This window comes from Labrus bergylta, chromosome 5 (genome assembly GCF_963930695.1).
Source record: "Labrus bergylta chromosome 5, fLabBer1.1, whole genome shotgun sequence".
NCBI classification, from domain to species: Eukaryota; Metazoa; Chordata; class Actinopteri; order Labriformes; family Labridae; genus Labrus; species Labrus bergylta.
This window is the reverse complement of record NC_089199.1, coordinates 22,916,987-22,929,740: the sequence shown is the minus strand read 5'-3', so window position 1 is coordinate 22,929,740 and position 12,754 is coordinate 22,916,987. Positions and strand designations below refer to the sequence as shown.

At 41.8% G+C, this 12,754-nt stretch overlaps 1 protein-coding gene across 10 annotated transcripts in view; it reads right to left on the bottom strand.

The window, feature by feature from the left end:
• The window catches only part of slmapa (sarcolemma associated protein a), a 64,704-nt gene that overhangs the window by 29,351 nt on the left and 22,599 nt on the right, over positions 1-12,754 (bottom strand). For 9 of the 10 annotated variants that reach the window (XM_020657505.3, XM_020657503.3, XM_020657506.3 and 6 more), the window contains 2 exons: positions 11,326-11,473; positions 9,025-9,097 (listed from right to left, as the gene is read on the bottom strand). In XM_020657505.3, the coding sequence (XP_020513161.1) occupies positions 9,025-9,097; positions 11,326-11,473 (221 nt within the window). Of the gene's footprint in view, positions 1-5,669; positions 6,000-9,024; positions 9,098-11,325; positions 11,474-12,754 lie in introns of those variants that run through there. The other variant, XM_020657511.3, reaches the window with a different exon arrangement.

Genomic DNA, 12,754 nt, shown 5'->3' with positions numbered 1-12,754 from the left:
CCACGACGACAGAAACAGAAAGAAAAAAAATTATTCTTGAAGGTCTTGTGATACTCTCTTGCAGCTCAGGTCGACATTGTTCCTGAAGAATCAACAGTGTTGTGTCTTGACTCTCTTAATAAATAACAATATTACGTTCTTATTCCCACTTGTATGAGAGAGGTGCTCAGTGTTGGTTGACATTTAGGGTTAAGGGTCTTTAAATCAGTGTCTGGTAGGCCAACATGGTATCAGAAGATCTCGTCTTTGTCCACCACTTGTGTAATATTATGAAGAGATGCTGCCGAGCATGCACACAGTTTAACCTCTCACTGAAAAGGGCTTCAGGCAAAAATGTAGAGTTCAGCAGATAAACACTGCAGAGGCTGCCAAGTGTGTGAAATCAGTGTGCTGTGGTTGTCATGTAGATGTGACTGAACTTTAAACGCAGCCTGTTGATCATTAATTTCCTTACAGTACGATGAAAGTCAGGAAGGGATGTGACGCTTCACTCACACTGAGGTTAATTTTTAGACTTGTAGACTAAACATGGTGTCAGCTTTAAAAGCGACAAGTTGTACTAAGTAAATTAGAACAATGCACCAAATGATAAACCTGTCAATCAAGAACCAAGAGGACATCAGAAGCTCTTTATGGATTATAAATCAAGTTGGAAAACATTCGAACAAGCTCTGCAGGCGCGCTGAACACAAACACGGTGGCACAGCCATAAGATGATCGGGACGGGGGGCACTGGAACAAAATTAATGCCGTAACTAAAAATCAAGACATTCATACTGGATATGGATTTATCAACAGCACATCATAGAGGTCGCACTCATATGAGGAACAAGTTCACTTCGCACTGAGCCACCAGTAAGAAAGGAAGATCTACAGCATTGGACCTTTGACCCCAAAACCCCGGCTGCAAACTCTCACCTTTAACAATGCAACATTAATACAAACATCAAAATACCACACACACTTCTCAATCCTCATAAGTATTTTTGTTATCACTGGTGTAGCAACAACAAGATTAAAGTCCATGTTAAGGTTCTTTTGCTTACAACAAACACTAGATCGGTGAACTGTGGGGGGACAATTACTGAAGCCACCTTCAGTTTCAGCCCTGCATGAACCTCCCCGTCGTTTGGAGGAGATATGTATCCACTGTACTGTATCTCGACAAACAGCGACACAAGGTCACAACAGGTTTGTTTGAGGGGGGTTTACGTTTATCTAGATTCAACTTGGGAACAGTCAGAGTTCAGGAATGAAGGTACACTCGACTCGGTTAAAGTTTAACTTCGGAGTAGAAAAAAAAAAAGAGTACTCCTGCAATCTTAAAACACTCTAATTGGGGCGGCGTTGGTAGCCTAGTGGTTAGTGCGTACCCCATGTACTGAGGCTAGGTTCGATTCCAACCTGTTGCTACTTTCTTGCATGTCATCCCCCTCAACCTCTCACCAAAAAGCCCCAAAATATAATCCTTAAAAAAAAAAACCCACTGTTACCACTATAATGCAGCAGCTGTTCTGTTTTATGTTATTTTCTTACCTGCAGTGCATGTTGTTTTGTAACACATTTATTAGGAAGTGTTTAAAGAGGAGTCAGGCGGAAAGAGTTTTTTTCATTACTGATAACCCCTCTGCACTTCCAGCCAAAGCAAGGTAAGGGAGGTGGATTTTGATAAAAGCCAATAATCTAAAAGGACTTTTGAACATTTTGTTCTCACGGTTCAGGCTTTCTGCAGAGATCAGAGTTTCTGCTGCAGCTGTTCCTCCTTCAGAGTGACAAACGACTACCCCGGAGAAACATCATCCATCAGAGTAAACACGAAGACTTTGTGGGATTTCACTTTTGCTGACTTTGCAGTTTTCAAATCAGAACTGCGTCCCGATCCAGCTCTGCAACTCCTCATTGAAAGTGGCTGACGCTCAGAAAGTAGTTAGAGTCCTCTGGGAAAGTTTCCTCTTAAACATCTCATCCCTGGAATATCACTTTTATGTTTCATCTTCAACAAGGGTCTGTGACATGTGAGGGTAGATCATATTAAGCAAAAATTGTGGGTGCATTTGGTCTAGCGGTTAGGTCGCACCCCATGTATGGAGGCTTTAGTCCTCCAGGAGGGCGGCCCTGGTTCAAGACTGACTTTTGGCTCCTTCCCCACTCTCTCCTCCTGATTTCCTAATCTATCCATTGCCCTACCGCATAAAGGCAAGAGGGCCCAAAAAGAAATGTAAAAAAATTATAATGTAACAAAAAGATACTGCAAAAATCTTTGCAAAGGGGTCGTCAGAAACACCTTTAAAACTTTAAAGAGGACATATTATCCTCCTTCTCCACCTTTTCAAACAGTCCCTTGTGGTCTAAATGAAACATCTGTGCTGTGCTTTGGTCAAAATATAACATGAATCAAGCACCAGAGGAGGTTTGTGACCCTGTATAAATCAGCTCTCTCAGAACGCTCCGTTTTGGTGTGTGTGTCTCTTTAGATGCAATGAGCGCCCCCCCTGAGTTTTCCTGGTAGACATCACTCCTTCTCTAGCAAGAATAAAAATGGCGGACCTGTGCAAAAGTTTTGCTCTAGACTGGGGGTGGAGTCCATGGGTGGAGATACCAGGGGAGGGGAGGGGATTTATTTTTACCAGAATCCAACTGTGACATCACAAGGAGAGCACATTAGAAACTCAGCATTTTTCTCTGTGTTGTAAGACTTATGCAGACTACAAACAAAGGACTGGATGGGTTTATTTCACATTTTGTGGGTCAGTAGACACTCAGGTTACCCAAATATACAGTGTGTTCAAAAACACTGTAGAAGAAGATTTGTCATAATGTGTCCCCTTTAACTTCTTTCATGCAAACTCCCTTTCAGCTATCTCGATCCTATATTTAGGGTCTTTTTGCATTGTATTCGAACCCATCTCTTTTTTCTGGACACTGTTGATGGGATTTCTTCTCGTTCTTCATGAGTCCATCTCACTGTGTGGTTTCTGTTGTACGGTGGCCTGTTGTGCTTTCATTTTCATCACCGCTGTAATCACTGTGCACTTATTTATAGTCTCAGCAAGCAGCCGCTCTGTCACTCAAACAGCATCATCACAGCAGGTTCACAAGTTCATACATTAAATAGTCCTTCCCTAAAGCAGAAATATAACAACCTGTAATCCGGGGCTTTATATTATCTTAACGCATGGACATGAGGCGCTTCCTTTAGAGAACATTAGTGGTCACCTAGGACGCTAACACAACTCAGCAGCTATTTTTCATTAAAAACACAAACATTAAAGGGTAAAAATATACAAATATGTAATGCTCAAACTATGAATACAGCAATATATCATCGTCCTGACTCGTGTGATACGATTATCAAATCACTGGTGCCAAATATCGATATTTTGATTTTTTAAATATGGTGCTCCTGCCAATTTGACTCGACACATCACTATTTCATGACTCCTCACGACACAGGGTTATAACATGAAGGAGGGTAACGTGAACAGAAGTGAACCGGCCCAATAGAAGTTGACAGCGAGATAAAAAGAGGAAGACGAAGAAGAAGGAGACAAAGAGGGAGAAGAAGGAGACGAAGGACACAAATGAGGAGACAAAGAAGGAGATGAAGAAGGAGAAGGAGACAGAAACAGAGAAGGAGAAGGAGGAGAAGGGGACAGCGGAATAAAAGAGGAAAAAGAAGAAGAAGAGTGAGAAAGAGATAAAGAAGATGAAGAAGGAAAAGGAGAAGGAAAAGGAGACAAAGAAGAAAACGGAGACAAAGATGGAGGAGAAGGACACGGCGGGATAATGTGGTACATCTAAGAAAAGAAGTTTAGAGATGCAGCATTATAAAAAGGTGAAAACGACACCAAGGTGCAGCGATTCCCTACTCGTGGTCATTCTGTAAAAGAGGAATTACATCTTAACTTAAAACCCGAAAACCATCTGATTCAGAATAATAAAAACAACGTCTCATAAAAGTATAATGTGCGACATAAACTAAACATAACAGGGCCGTCAGTTTAAAGATTTATGAATTTAAAATGATGAACCAAGATCTGAATTTTTTCCTGGAGGGCCGGCTAGCAGGTCACAAAGTCCCCTGTTTGAAATCTATCACTTCAAATCTGAACTTTAAAGCTCTGCAGCAGGTGTCACACAGCACGATCCTTCTGCGTCACACAAACCGCTCATTATCAGTCATCAACGCACCGCTGACACAAAGACCAGACCAGCTCCAGAATCACAACTTCATAAAGACGGAAAAATCCACACAGCGCAACATGACCTCAATTCACAGCTCTTCGACTACAGCTCTGAGTCTGCTCTACAGTACACACACACACACACACACACGCACACACTCACAGAGACACAAAGTGCAGCGGGTCCCAGGATTCAGTCATCCACATCTGATCTATCTGAGTGTGTTTGTATGCGGTCCAGCAGACACTGACGATGGAAAACACTGGCGGTAGTTTCCAATGATTCCCTGCTCAGATATTTCTACATGTGAACGATTTCACAATGACAACTCAACTCAGAACCGTCGTCCTGGACTCGTGAAGCTGCGTCTGAAAACATTTGCGACTGCTCCAACAAAAAGCTTTAACAGCGTCTTGTATTTGGCCATTTTGTAATTTAATAATAAACAAGTTTGTATGAGAAATATTCATGTTTATATTTCTCAAGAAAGCAAGTGGAAATCAATGAAAGTGAAGCAACTCTTGATGGATAAATTAATAATATTACTGAACCTCGTCAGTCAATATGGGTCTTTGGCTTCTCACAGCAACGCTCCTAGTCTTGTCAACAAATGCACGTTGTCCGTGAGGGGGGAGTAGTGGGGGGAGGCAGAACAGCACTGTTTGCTTTAACAACAGCCCAGTTGTGCCAAAGGGCAACAAACTGAATTGTTACTGTTGCTTTAATGCACCAAAAGGTTATCCATATTCCCTCTTTTTCAAAGCCATCGTGCAAACTAACCTCTTGTCATGAAATTGAAACAAAAATAATCAGAGGTCGGAGGAATTTAGAGTTAAAGGACACACTGAGTTGATTTTAACTATAAAAAGAAATATTGACAAAATCATCTGAGTGTAGCTGACAGTCAGTTTGGTTCTACTGTAGCTGGTCAAATTATTTGAATGTATCTCCCATGTATGCATGCATCTGATTGGTCAAAGGTTTGCAGGCTGCATGTAAATGTGAATGCATGGCACATGTTTGAAAAGGTTTGTGCACAATTTAGTTTACTGCTTTTTTGTCTTGTAAGATATCTTAATAGGGATAAACATTTAAAAACATGCCGGATGCTTCCCTCATATTTGTACAGAGAAGCTTGTTTTTGAAGTCTTAGCTTTAGTCAACAAAGAAACCACAATAAAGTAACGGTTCTGACCTGCAGGCAGCTTAAATATCAAACTAACAGTCGTACTAACATGCAACGGAAAACTCTCCCTGTGTTGAATCTTCTCCAGCACCTGTCAACGGCTTCAGACCTCCAGTTGTATTTTATGACCACGTTGAGATCATTAAATGATCCTTCAACCGATACAACAAACAGTCAAGCTACAAATCGACAGTTTTTGGATTTAAAAAGTGTTCAACAAGCAGCAGCACGTCGTGCAGGTGGCCTGAAGATATGAGGCTAAATCCGGACGAACACGCTGGCGGAGCAGAGGCGTTACCTGTCAGGTCGCCTTCGTCAAGTGATCTGTCACAGCTCAAAGTTCACTGCTGGTTCTTCTTTGTCTCAGCTTCTCCTCGGAGAAAATGGACCCCTCCTTGTTGCTTCATATTCCCCCTGAGTTTCACACCGAGCAGCTGATTTCTCTCTACTTTTCCATAACACAAACTTTCTTTCTGCTGTTCGCTCCTCCTCCTCTCCTTTGAAGAAAAACAGCTGATTTTCTTCCTCTTACTTGTGCAAGTTATTAGAGCTCCACCCCTCCTGGCACTTTGTAAAGAAACATACTCCCTTCTAAGCTGCACTCTTAGTTTTTCCACATTCACTTTATGATCTGTGGGAGGCTAAAGGTGTGCTGGATAAGTAACCTGCTGTTTCACAGGAGGGCGGAGTTATCATGAATTTACATTCAAAAGCTCCACTCACCTGAGAGAGAGGGAGAGAGAGAGAGCGAGAGAGAGTGAGAGAGAGAGCGAGAGAGAGCGAGAGAGAGAGAGAGAGAGAGAGAGAGCAAGAGTGATGTAAATGAAACATCCTCTTTACACACTTGACCATGATGAGTGTGTCGATGTGTTTGTGGGCGTTGAAGGAAATGTGGCAGGTGATAACAGGCTGATAAGAGGAGCCATTGTCAGGCGGGAAACAGCAGATAAAACATGGCGGTTAAACCTGAAAAACCTTGGAGGTGAAAAATCTACAAGAAGTCACTCCTTTACTGGTGGAAATATTTCTTGTCAGATAAACTAAAACCTTTGTGATGAAGTTCAACAGGGCAGAGTCGGAGCTCAAGCTTTTAATTACTCATTAAAACTTGTGAGATGGGTGTTTTTGTTTTGTTCTGCAGATTCTTCTCTCTATGTATCATCACATTCATAATGATGTGAAGAATGACTCCACGCTGAATCACACGGGCAGAAAGCTGCTGCAGGCCACGCCCTAATCAGTGATGTCACAACAGGTGTTCTGCATTAAGTAGGAAATAAGATGAAGCCGAACGTCACTTGGGTTTTTGTGTAGATTTAAACAAAACACTGAAACCTTTACACATATGGATACTCAAACAGCCTGAAGATATCTTAAAGGAGGAATTATCTGAGACCATTCAGGTTACAACAACTGAACATTGATGTATCGTCCAAGCTCTGGATTTGATTTTAACTGATATATTTTAAGAGATATTGTTATTTTCATAAGCCGTTTTCACATCTGCACTCCTAAATATATATAGATAATTTCAGTTGAAGTCCGACTGAAAAATGTTTCTGTTTGCGTTCACACATACAACTCCTCCTGGAAAAACCAGGAGTTTTTCAGGAGATTTCTAAAAGTGTGAAAGCACTAATAGATTACATTAATTATGAGCGCTTTTCTGCAATGCTTGTTTGTCTACAAAGTGTTTAACATAGTTTAAAAAGATATATATTGAAGCAGTATGGTTGTGGGGTTTCTTTTTACATACACACTAATAGGAATGGCTGCAGGAAGCGTTCCCAGGTTCTCCTTTGTGTGTTCAAAAGATTAAAGGTTTAAATTCTTCTGGGAACATTTTCTTTGTTTTTTAGCTGCAGAGCTCAGAGGTGAATTAATAAACTGTTCTACGTTTAGTTTTCAGTGTTACAGTGAAACTAGAGGATAGAGATTTTCTTCACGTATAAATACAGGTGCTTTGTTCTCACACAGAGAGCGACTGTTGGCAGACTTCCACGTGTCCGGTGCTTAAACCGAGGGGCAGAAACATTCTTCAGCTATTAATAAATCTGTCTGAATTAGCTTCACATCACTCACTGTGTATAGAGACAAAGCTGCACAGAGTTAGATATATTAAAGTCTACATGCCGACTGTCATCATGTGAAAAAAGTGTTTTTAGTAAATAACAGGAGTTATGGATATTAAAGCTACACATGCACCAATGCCTCACATGCAGGTGTTTGACCACTTTTCACAGCGAGACACCGCTGTGAGAATTAGAAGGTGCCATGTGTTGGACATTTCTGAGTTAATCTTCGCTGAAGTTAATCTGCTCACTGCTGCAACATTCACCAATCTGTCTGTTGAACACTGAACCCCCTGATAAATGTGTCTGCCAGTTTTTAATTAAAAACTATTTTTGTACAACTTGGCCATGAACTCATCACATTACAAAATGCTTCTTTTTTTTTTTTTTTACATCCACATACACACATATTTTAAACCCTTTTCACTAGAGCCCGACCGATAAATCGGCCGATATTACCTCATCAAGTGACTATCGGTGTGTGGGCTAATTTTATTGCAAATATGCGACAACATTTCTAGATTTACTCACCATTCAAATGGCGTATCATGTGAGAATCATCGTATTACACTAGCAGGTCTCTTTCACCAGCAGAGGGCGCTAGATGGATTACAACAAGCATCATCACTCTCGGTGTGTTAAGCGGTGATGCACGGTTACTTTCCAGTTTAGTGACCATCTTTTCAACAAGTGATTGCTAACTGCATTTGAGGGATCAAAGCAATACATGTGAATAAATACAAATCTTAACAGATCCATCATAGATCTAAGCTTAGAGAGATATCAGACAATATATGGGTATCAGATTTTTTTCCTCGTTGTGCACAGCGTTGTTTGCCAACGTTGCCCTCGGGAGGGGCGAAGACCCACCACCCTTTATGTCAGCCTCTTTTCTTTGCATGTCAGGAAGCTTGTCTATTTTTCAGGACAAGAGCCGGACAGCAGGGCAGCAGATGGCACTGCCCACCATGGTGGCCAGCCCCTGCCACACACACACACACACACACACACAGGTGGAACTCCCAGTACAGTAGGAAGTTCCATGCTAGGTCAGCTGCTGGTCTGCTGCGCCTCATTTAAATGAACTGACTTGGATTTTTCAGTTACTATAATTTGTGAACTGATAGCCCTTCACCGCCAACCACTCGGTATGAATTAACACGAACTCGTAGTGACCATCTGACCAACAGCAGCCGTCATATGATGCATCGCAAAGATTAAAAAAAATGGGCACACATGGAATTTCCCTCGCAGCTAAACAAATGGCCATCCCCCTCGTCCACAACTAGACTGACACTAATTACATCACTACGCAAGGAGAAGCTTGGTGTGTGTGTGTGTGTGTGTGTGTGTGTGTGTGTGTGTGTGTGTGTGTGAGCATCCAGACAGGCAGTAACAGCATTATTTACAGTAATCAGTGAACTATTAATACCAGCAGAAACTGATTCACTCCATCCAATGATGATGTCGCGTTCATAAGCAGCAACCAATCACAATTCTTAATTCAAGTCGTGTAACCGTGGAGATATCACTACACTGGGACAGATTCATGGATTAGTGTTGACCAATGAGAGTACTTACTCGCTTCGTCGGCGGGCCTCCATCCCATCAGGTAGGAAGAGTTTAATGGTTGACACGATGCAGCCATGAGTGACTGAAAATACAAACAGATAATGTCAAAGTTAAACTCTGAGCTAAGATCTTACTGGGATAATAAACGATAGGACTGAAAATGAAGAGTTCATTTTTTAAATTGAGACTTCGCAGTAAAGGCCTGAATGACTGTTTCACAGGGATTTTTCTAATTTCTTATCCTCCTTTCTTGTTTCTTCCTCTTTGGCAGTTTTGTTGACGCCTTTTCTGATGTACTGATTACAATACGGCACCGCCACAATATTGGTGCGACGCTGTAAATGTCACGAAGTTCAGTCCTTGGAAAACAGCATTAGTCATAAAACAACCTGTGAGACTTTGACGAGGGTCGGGGACGTTATGAAAAAGGACGGAGGAAAGCCTCGTAATTGTAGACATTATCACATGTGGTGCTTTTATTTTGAAGGTGAAGAAACGGAAATGTGGTGCTTTTATTTTGAAGGTGGAGAAACGGAATTGTGGTGCTTTGTATTAAGGAGCTGTTGACCCGATTCAAAACTTTGATTCTCCTCAATTAACAGGTCGTGGTGAGACGAATAAAAATGTTTCTCCACTGTAGACAAGTCACAGCACAATATTTCAAATTACTGATGTGGATATTAATAATGAACCACTATCTCTACTTTGTCAAACACGCTAACAACAAGAAGCTCTGATGAGTGAGAAAAGCGAAAGAAGATTTTCCTGTTTTCCTGAAATTTAAGAAAAATGACAAACTCTCAGGGTTGATATTGAGCTGTTCACACAAAAACATTTTTTTTTTTAAAGGTGGGTTGTTTTGGTGCAAAAACTACACGGCTGATCTCTGAATTTCAAATATTATTCAGTGTTATTCAACAGAGACACAAAAGGGCAGACTGTGGATGTGTGTGTGTGTGTCTCTGCAACACTCGCCAAGTCTTTTCCCTTTTCCCTGCACTCCTACAATAACCAGCGACCTGATTAACCACCTGAGCTACATCTGCCCTCCATCCTCCTTCTCAAGCTATTCTCCTCCTTGGTGCCCTGAATACAAGACACTCCTGTTTCTAGCCTGAGATCTAACCAGGACAGAATGTGGGAAGATAAAATTGTGCATATTTGAGGACTGTTTTGATTGAGATGTAGCAGACATTCAAACTGGAAAAACAACAGCACAATTTGAAGAATCCTCACTGACGCTTTGGTCTGTTCTTAAATCTGAGAAATGTATGGGAAATGTTGTTAATAACCTGCAACACGCTCAAATGAACAACTGTGCAACTCTCAATTACATTAAAATTAAAAGGTATACACTTTGTGTTTGTTGTGCTGTGCAAGCTGTTTGCCCACTGATGCCTTTTTAACACAACTGACAGTCCCATCAGATTTATTAAAGTTGTTTGAATTTAAATTCTGTAAACTGTTAAACATTGATGTTCACACTTAAAGCTTCCACAGAAGTCTGAAGTGTCTACGGTCTACTGCAGGCTGAATGCTCATTTGGTCCATCGTATTAAAAAAAGGATTTCAGTGGAGCTGAAAATCTGACCTTAATATCTGCTCAGTACGGCAGGTTTTCTGTGACCTAAGAAGCCCTGAGGTACCCCACAGGGTGCAGGTCGTTTGTGATTATTTCAGGTCGTTTGTGTGAGGGAGGAGAAAGAGGAGACACCTCTCTGTTCTCTGTCTATGTAACCAGCGCTGATTCTTAAGCCCTGTGTCCACTTAGCGTTTTCTTTCTGAGCGCTAGCATCTTTTTTTCTATTGTTTTAATGAGTAGAGAGCGTTCTCAGCAGCAAGCGGCTGCCTGAAGGAAAAGAGCAGCGCCCAGCATATATTTTCCAGAGCACTCCGCTTTTTTTTTGTGCAACCTCGGAGCGCTCAAGTTGAAAATCGTTTAACTTTTCAGAAAGTCGCTGATGACATCACCAGTGCTCTTTTCAAAATGTATGATATTAAGATATTCCCAGTAGTCCTCTTTGCTCCGTTTCTGATCGGGAAATAAAGGAAAAAGTAACAGAGCAGTGTCGGTTGTACAGCGGCCGTTGTCGACAGACTGTTGCCATCGAGACAGGACGAACGTGTGCAGCGCTTTCATGCAAGCGCTCCGAGTGTACAGCCAGCGCTTTTCTGCCCGGAAAGAAACGCTAGGTGGACACGAGGCATTACTCTTCTGCATCTCATAAAACTACTCAAAATATGTTCTTGGACTACTGGAAATATTATTTGTCACTGTGCCAGAAATAAATATTGTAAATGTGCAAGTACCTTTGCGTGTGTTCTCTGTGACGTCAACACCGAATTGAATGATGTCGCCGGAGAGTACCTCGCAGGGCGGACTCTCCTCTGAGCCTCGACTCAACCTCTGGCTGTTGATGAACGTCCCGTTGCTGCTTTTAGTGTCCTGCAGGTAGAACTGAAACACAGAAGAAAAAACACACACACCAGGTAAGAACCTCAAATAGATTTGGTTTTTAAAAGTCAAATGTTTAGACATGTTCATACTTTTTCACTTGTTGACATCAGGCATGTTGTGATTAACTGGTTACACTATTAACCCCGGTTTAAAACGCCACAGAAAGAGGGGGCAGAACAGTTTGTTTCGTTTTTTTGCCACAACCTGCACTAACAGAAAACAAAGTGACACCTGTAGTGCACCAGCCTCATGTGCCCGGCTGAATTATCTTTACTTTCAGAGAGCGACACCGCAGCAAAGCTTTGTATCCCCAGAAGAACAGAGTGAGTCAGCAGTGTGGGGACATTTCAGGCACACTAAGAACGACGAGGAAGTTATTAACAATGCTGGAGCCCCCGTCTGCAAAACCTGTCGGAAAAATGCTGCAGCTAAAGTGTCAAACTTATCAAATTTGATGCAGCATCGGAGAGATCAGATCCCCGCAGCACTACACACCAAAGTAAAGGAAATACATCATAATGGAGTGATATCACTTTAGTGGAAAGTTACTTGATGAAGCATTGAGTTGGTCGGGCATTAAATGTTAAAACTTAAACTCAATGGCATAGCTGTGCTCAAACGTTTCACTTTTGTTAGCGTTCCTTTTAGGAGTCATTGCTATGATCTTGGACTATTCTTCGTGCACTGAGAACATTTGATGAAAAGAAAAATCAGTAAAATCTTGCTGACAGGTAGCCAACCTTAGCGCCCCTAACTCCTAACATGGTTATTCTACGGCCTTAAGCTGTCTGTGCAACGCTTAGAGCAGTGGTTCTCAATTGGCCTGGAAAAAAACCTGGTCTAAAACAGTCTGTCCAGCGCTTTTTTGAACGCGTTAGTTTTGTTCGGTTTCTTGCTCGTTCTGCGGCGTCTGAGGTACAAAACAGTTGACGGAAGCTGCAAACTGCAAAAACAGCACAACTTTTCATTAAATCAATCTGATTGGTTAAAATATATTGTAATTCGTGATCAGGGAGGAGTTGGTGGTTGGTCCTGAGGCTGGGCGAGAACCACCGGGTTAAAATGATGTAAATAAAACGTTTAAACTTTGAGAGTAGACCGAGTTCTGTTCGCGTTGTGTGTGAGGACCACAGACTTTGCCACTTGTTGTCTTATGTTACCTCAGTGGAGCATGTGAGTGGGCGAGCAAGAGTGAGGGAGTAGTAAGTAGTGTGGCTGCTCATAAGACAGAGAGGAACGCTGATTGGTGCCGTTTTCCTTTTTTGTGTTTCGAGCTTGAAT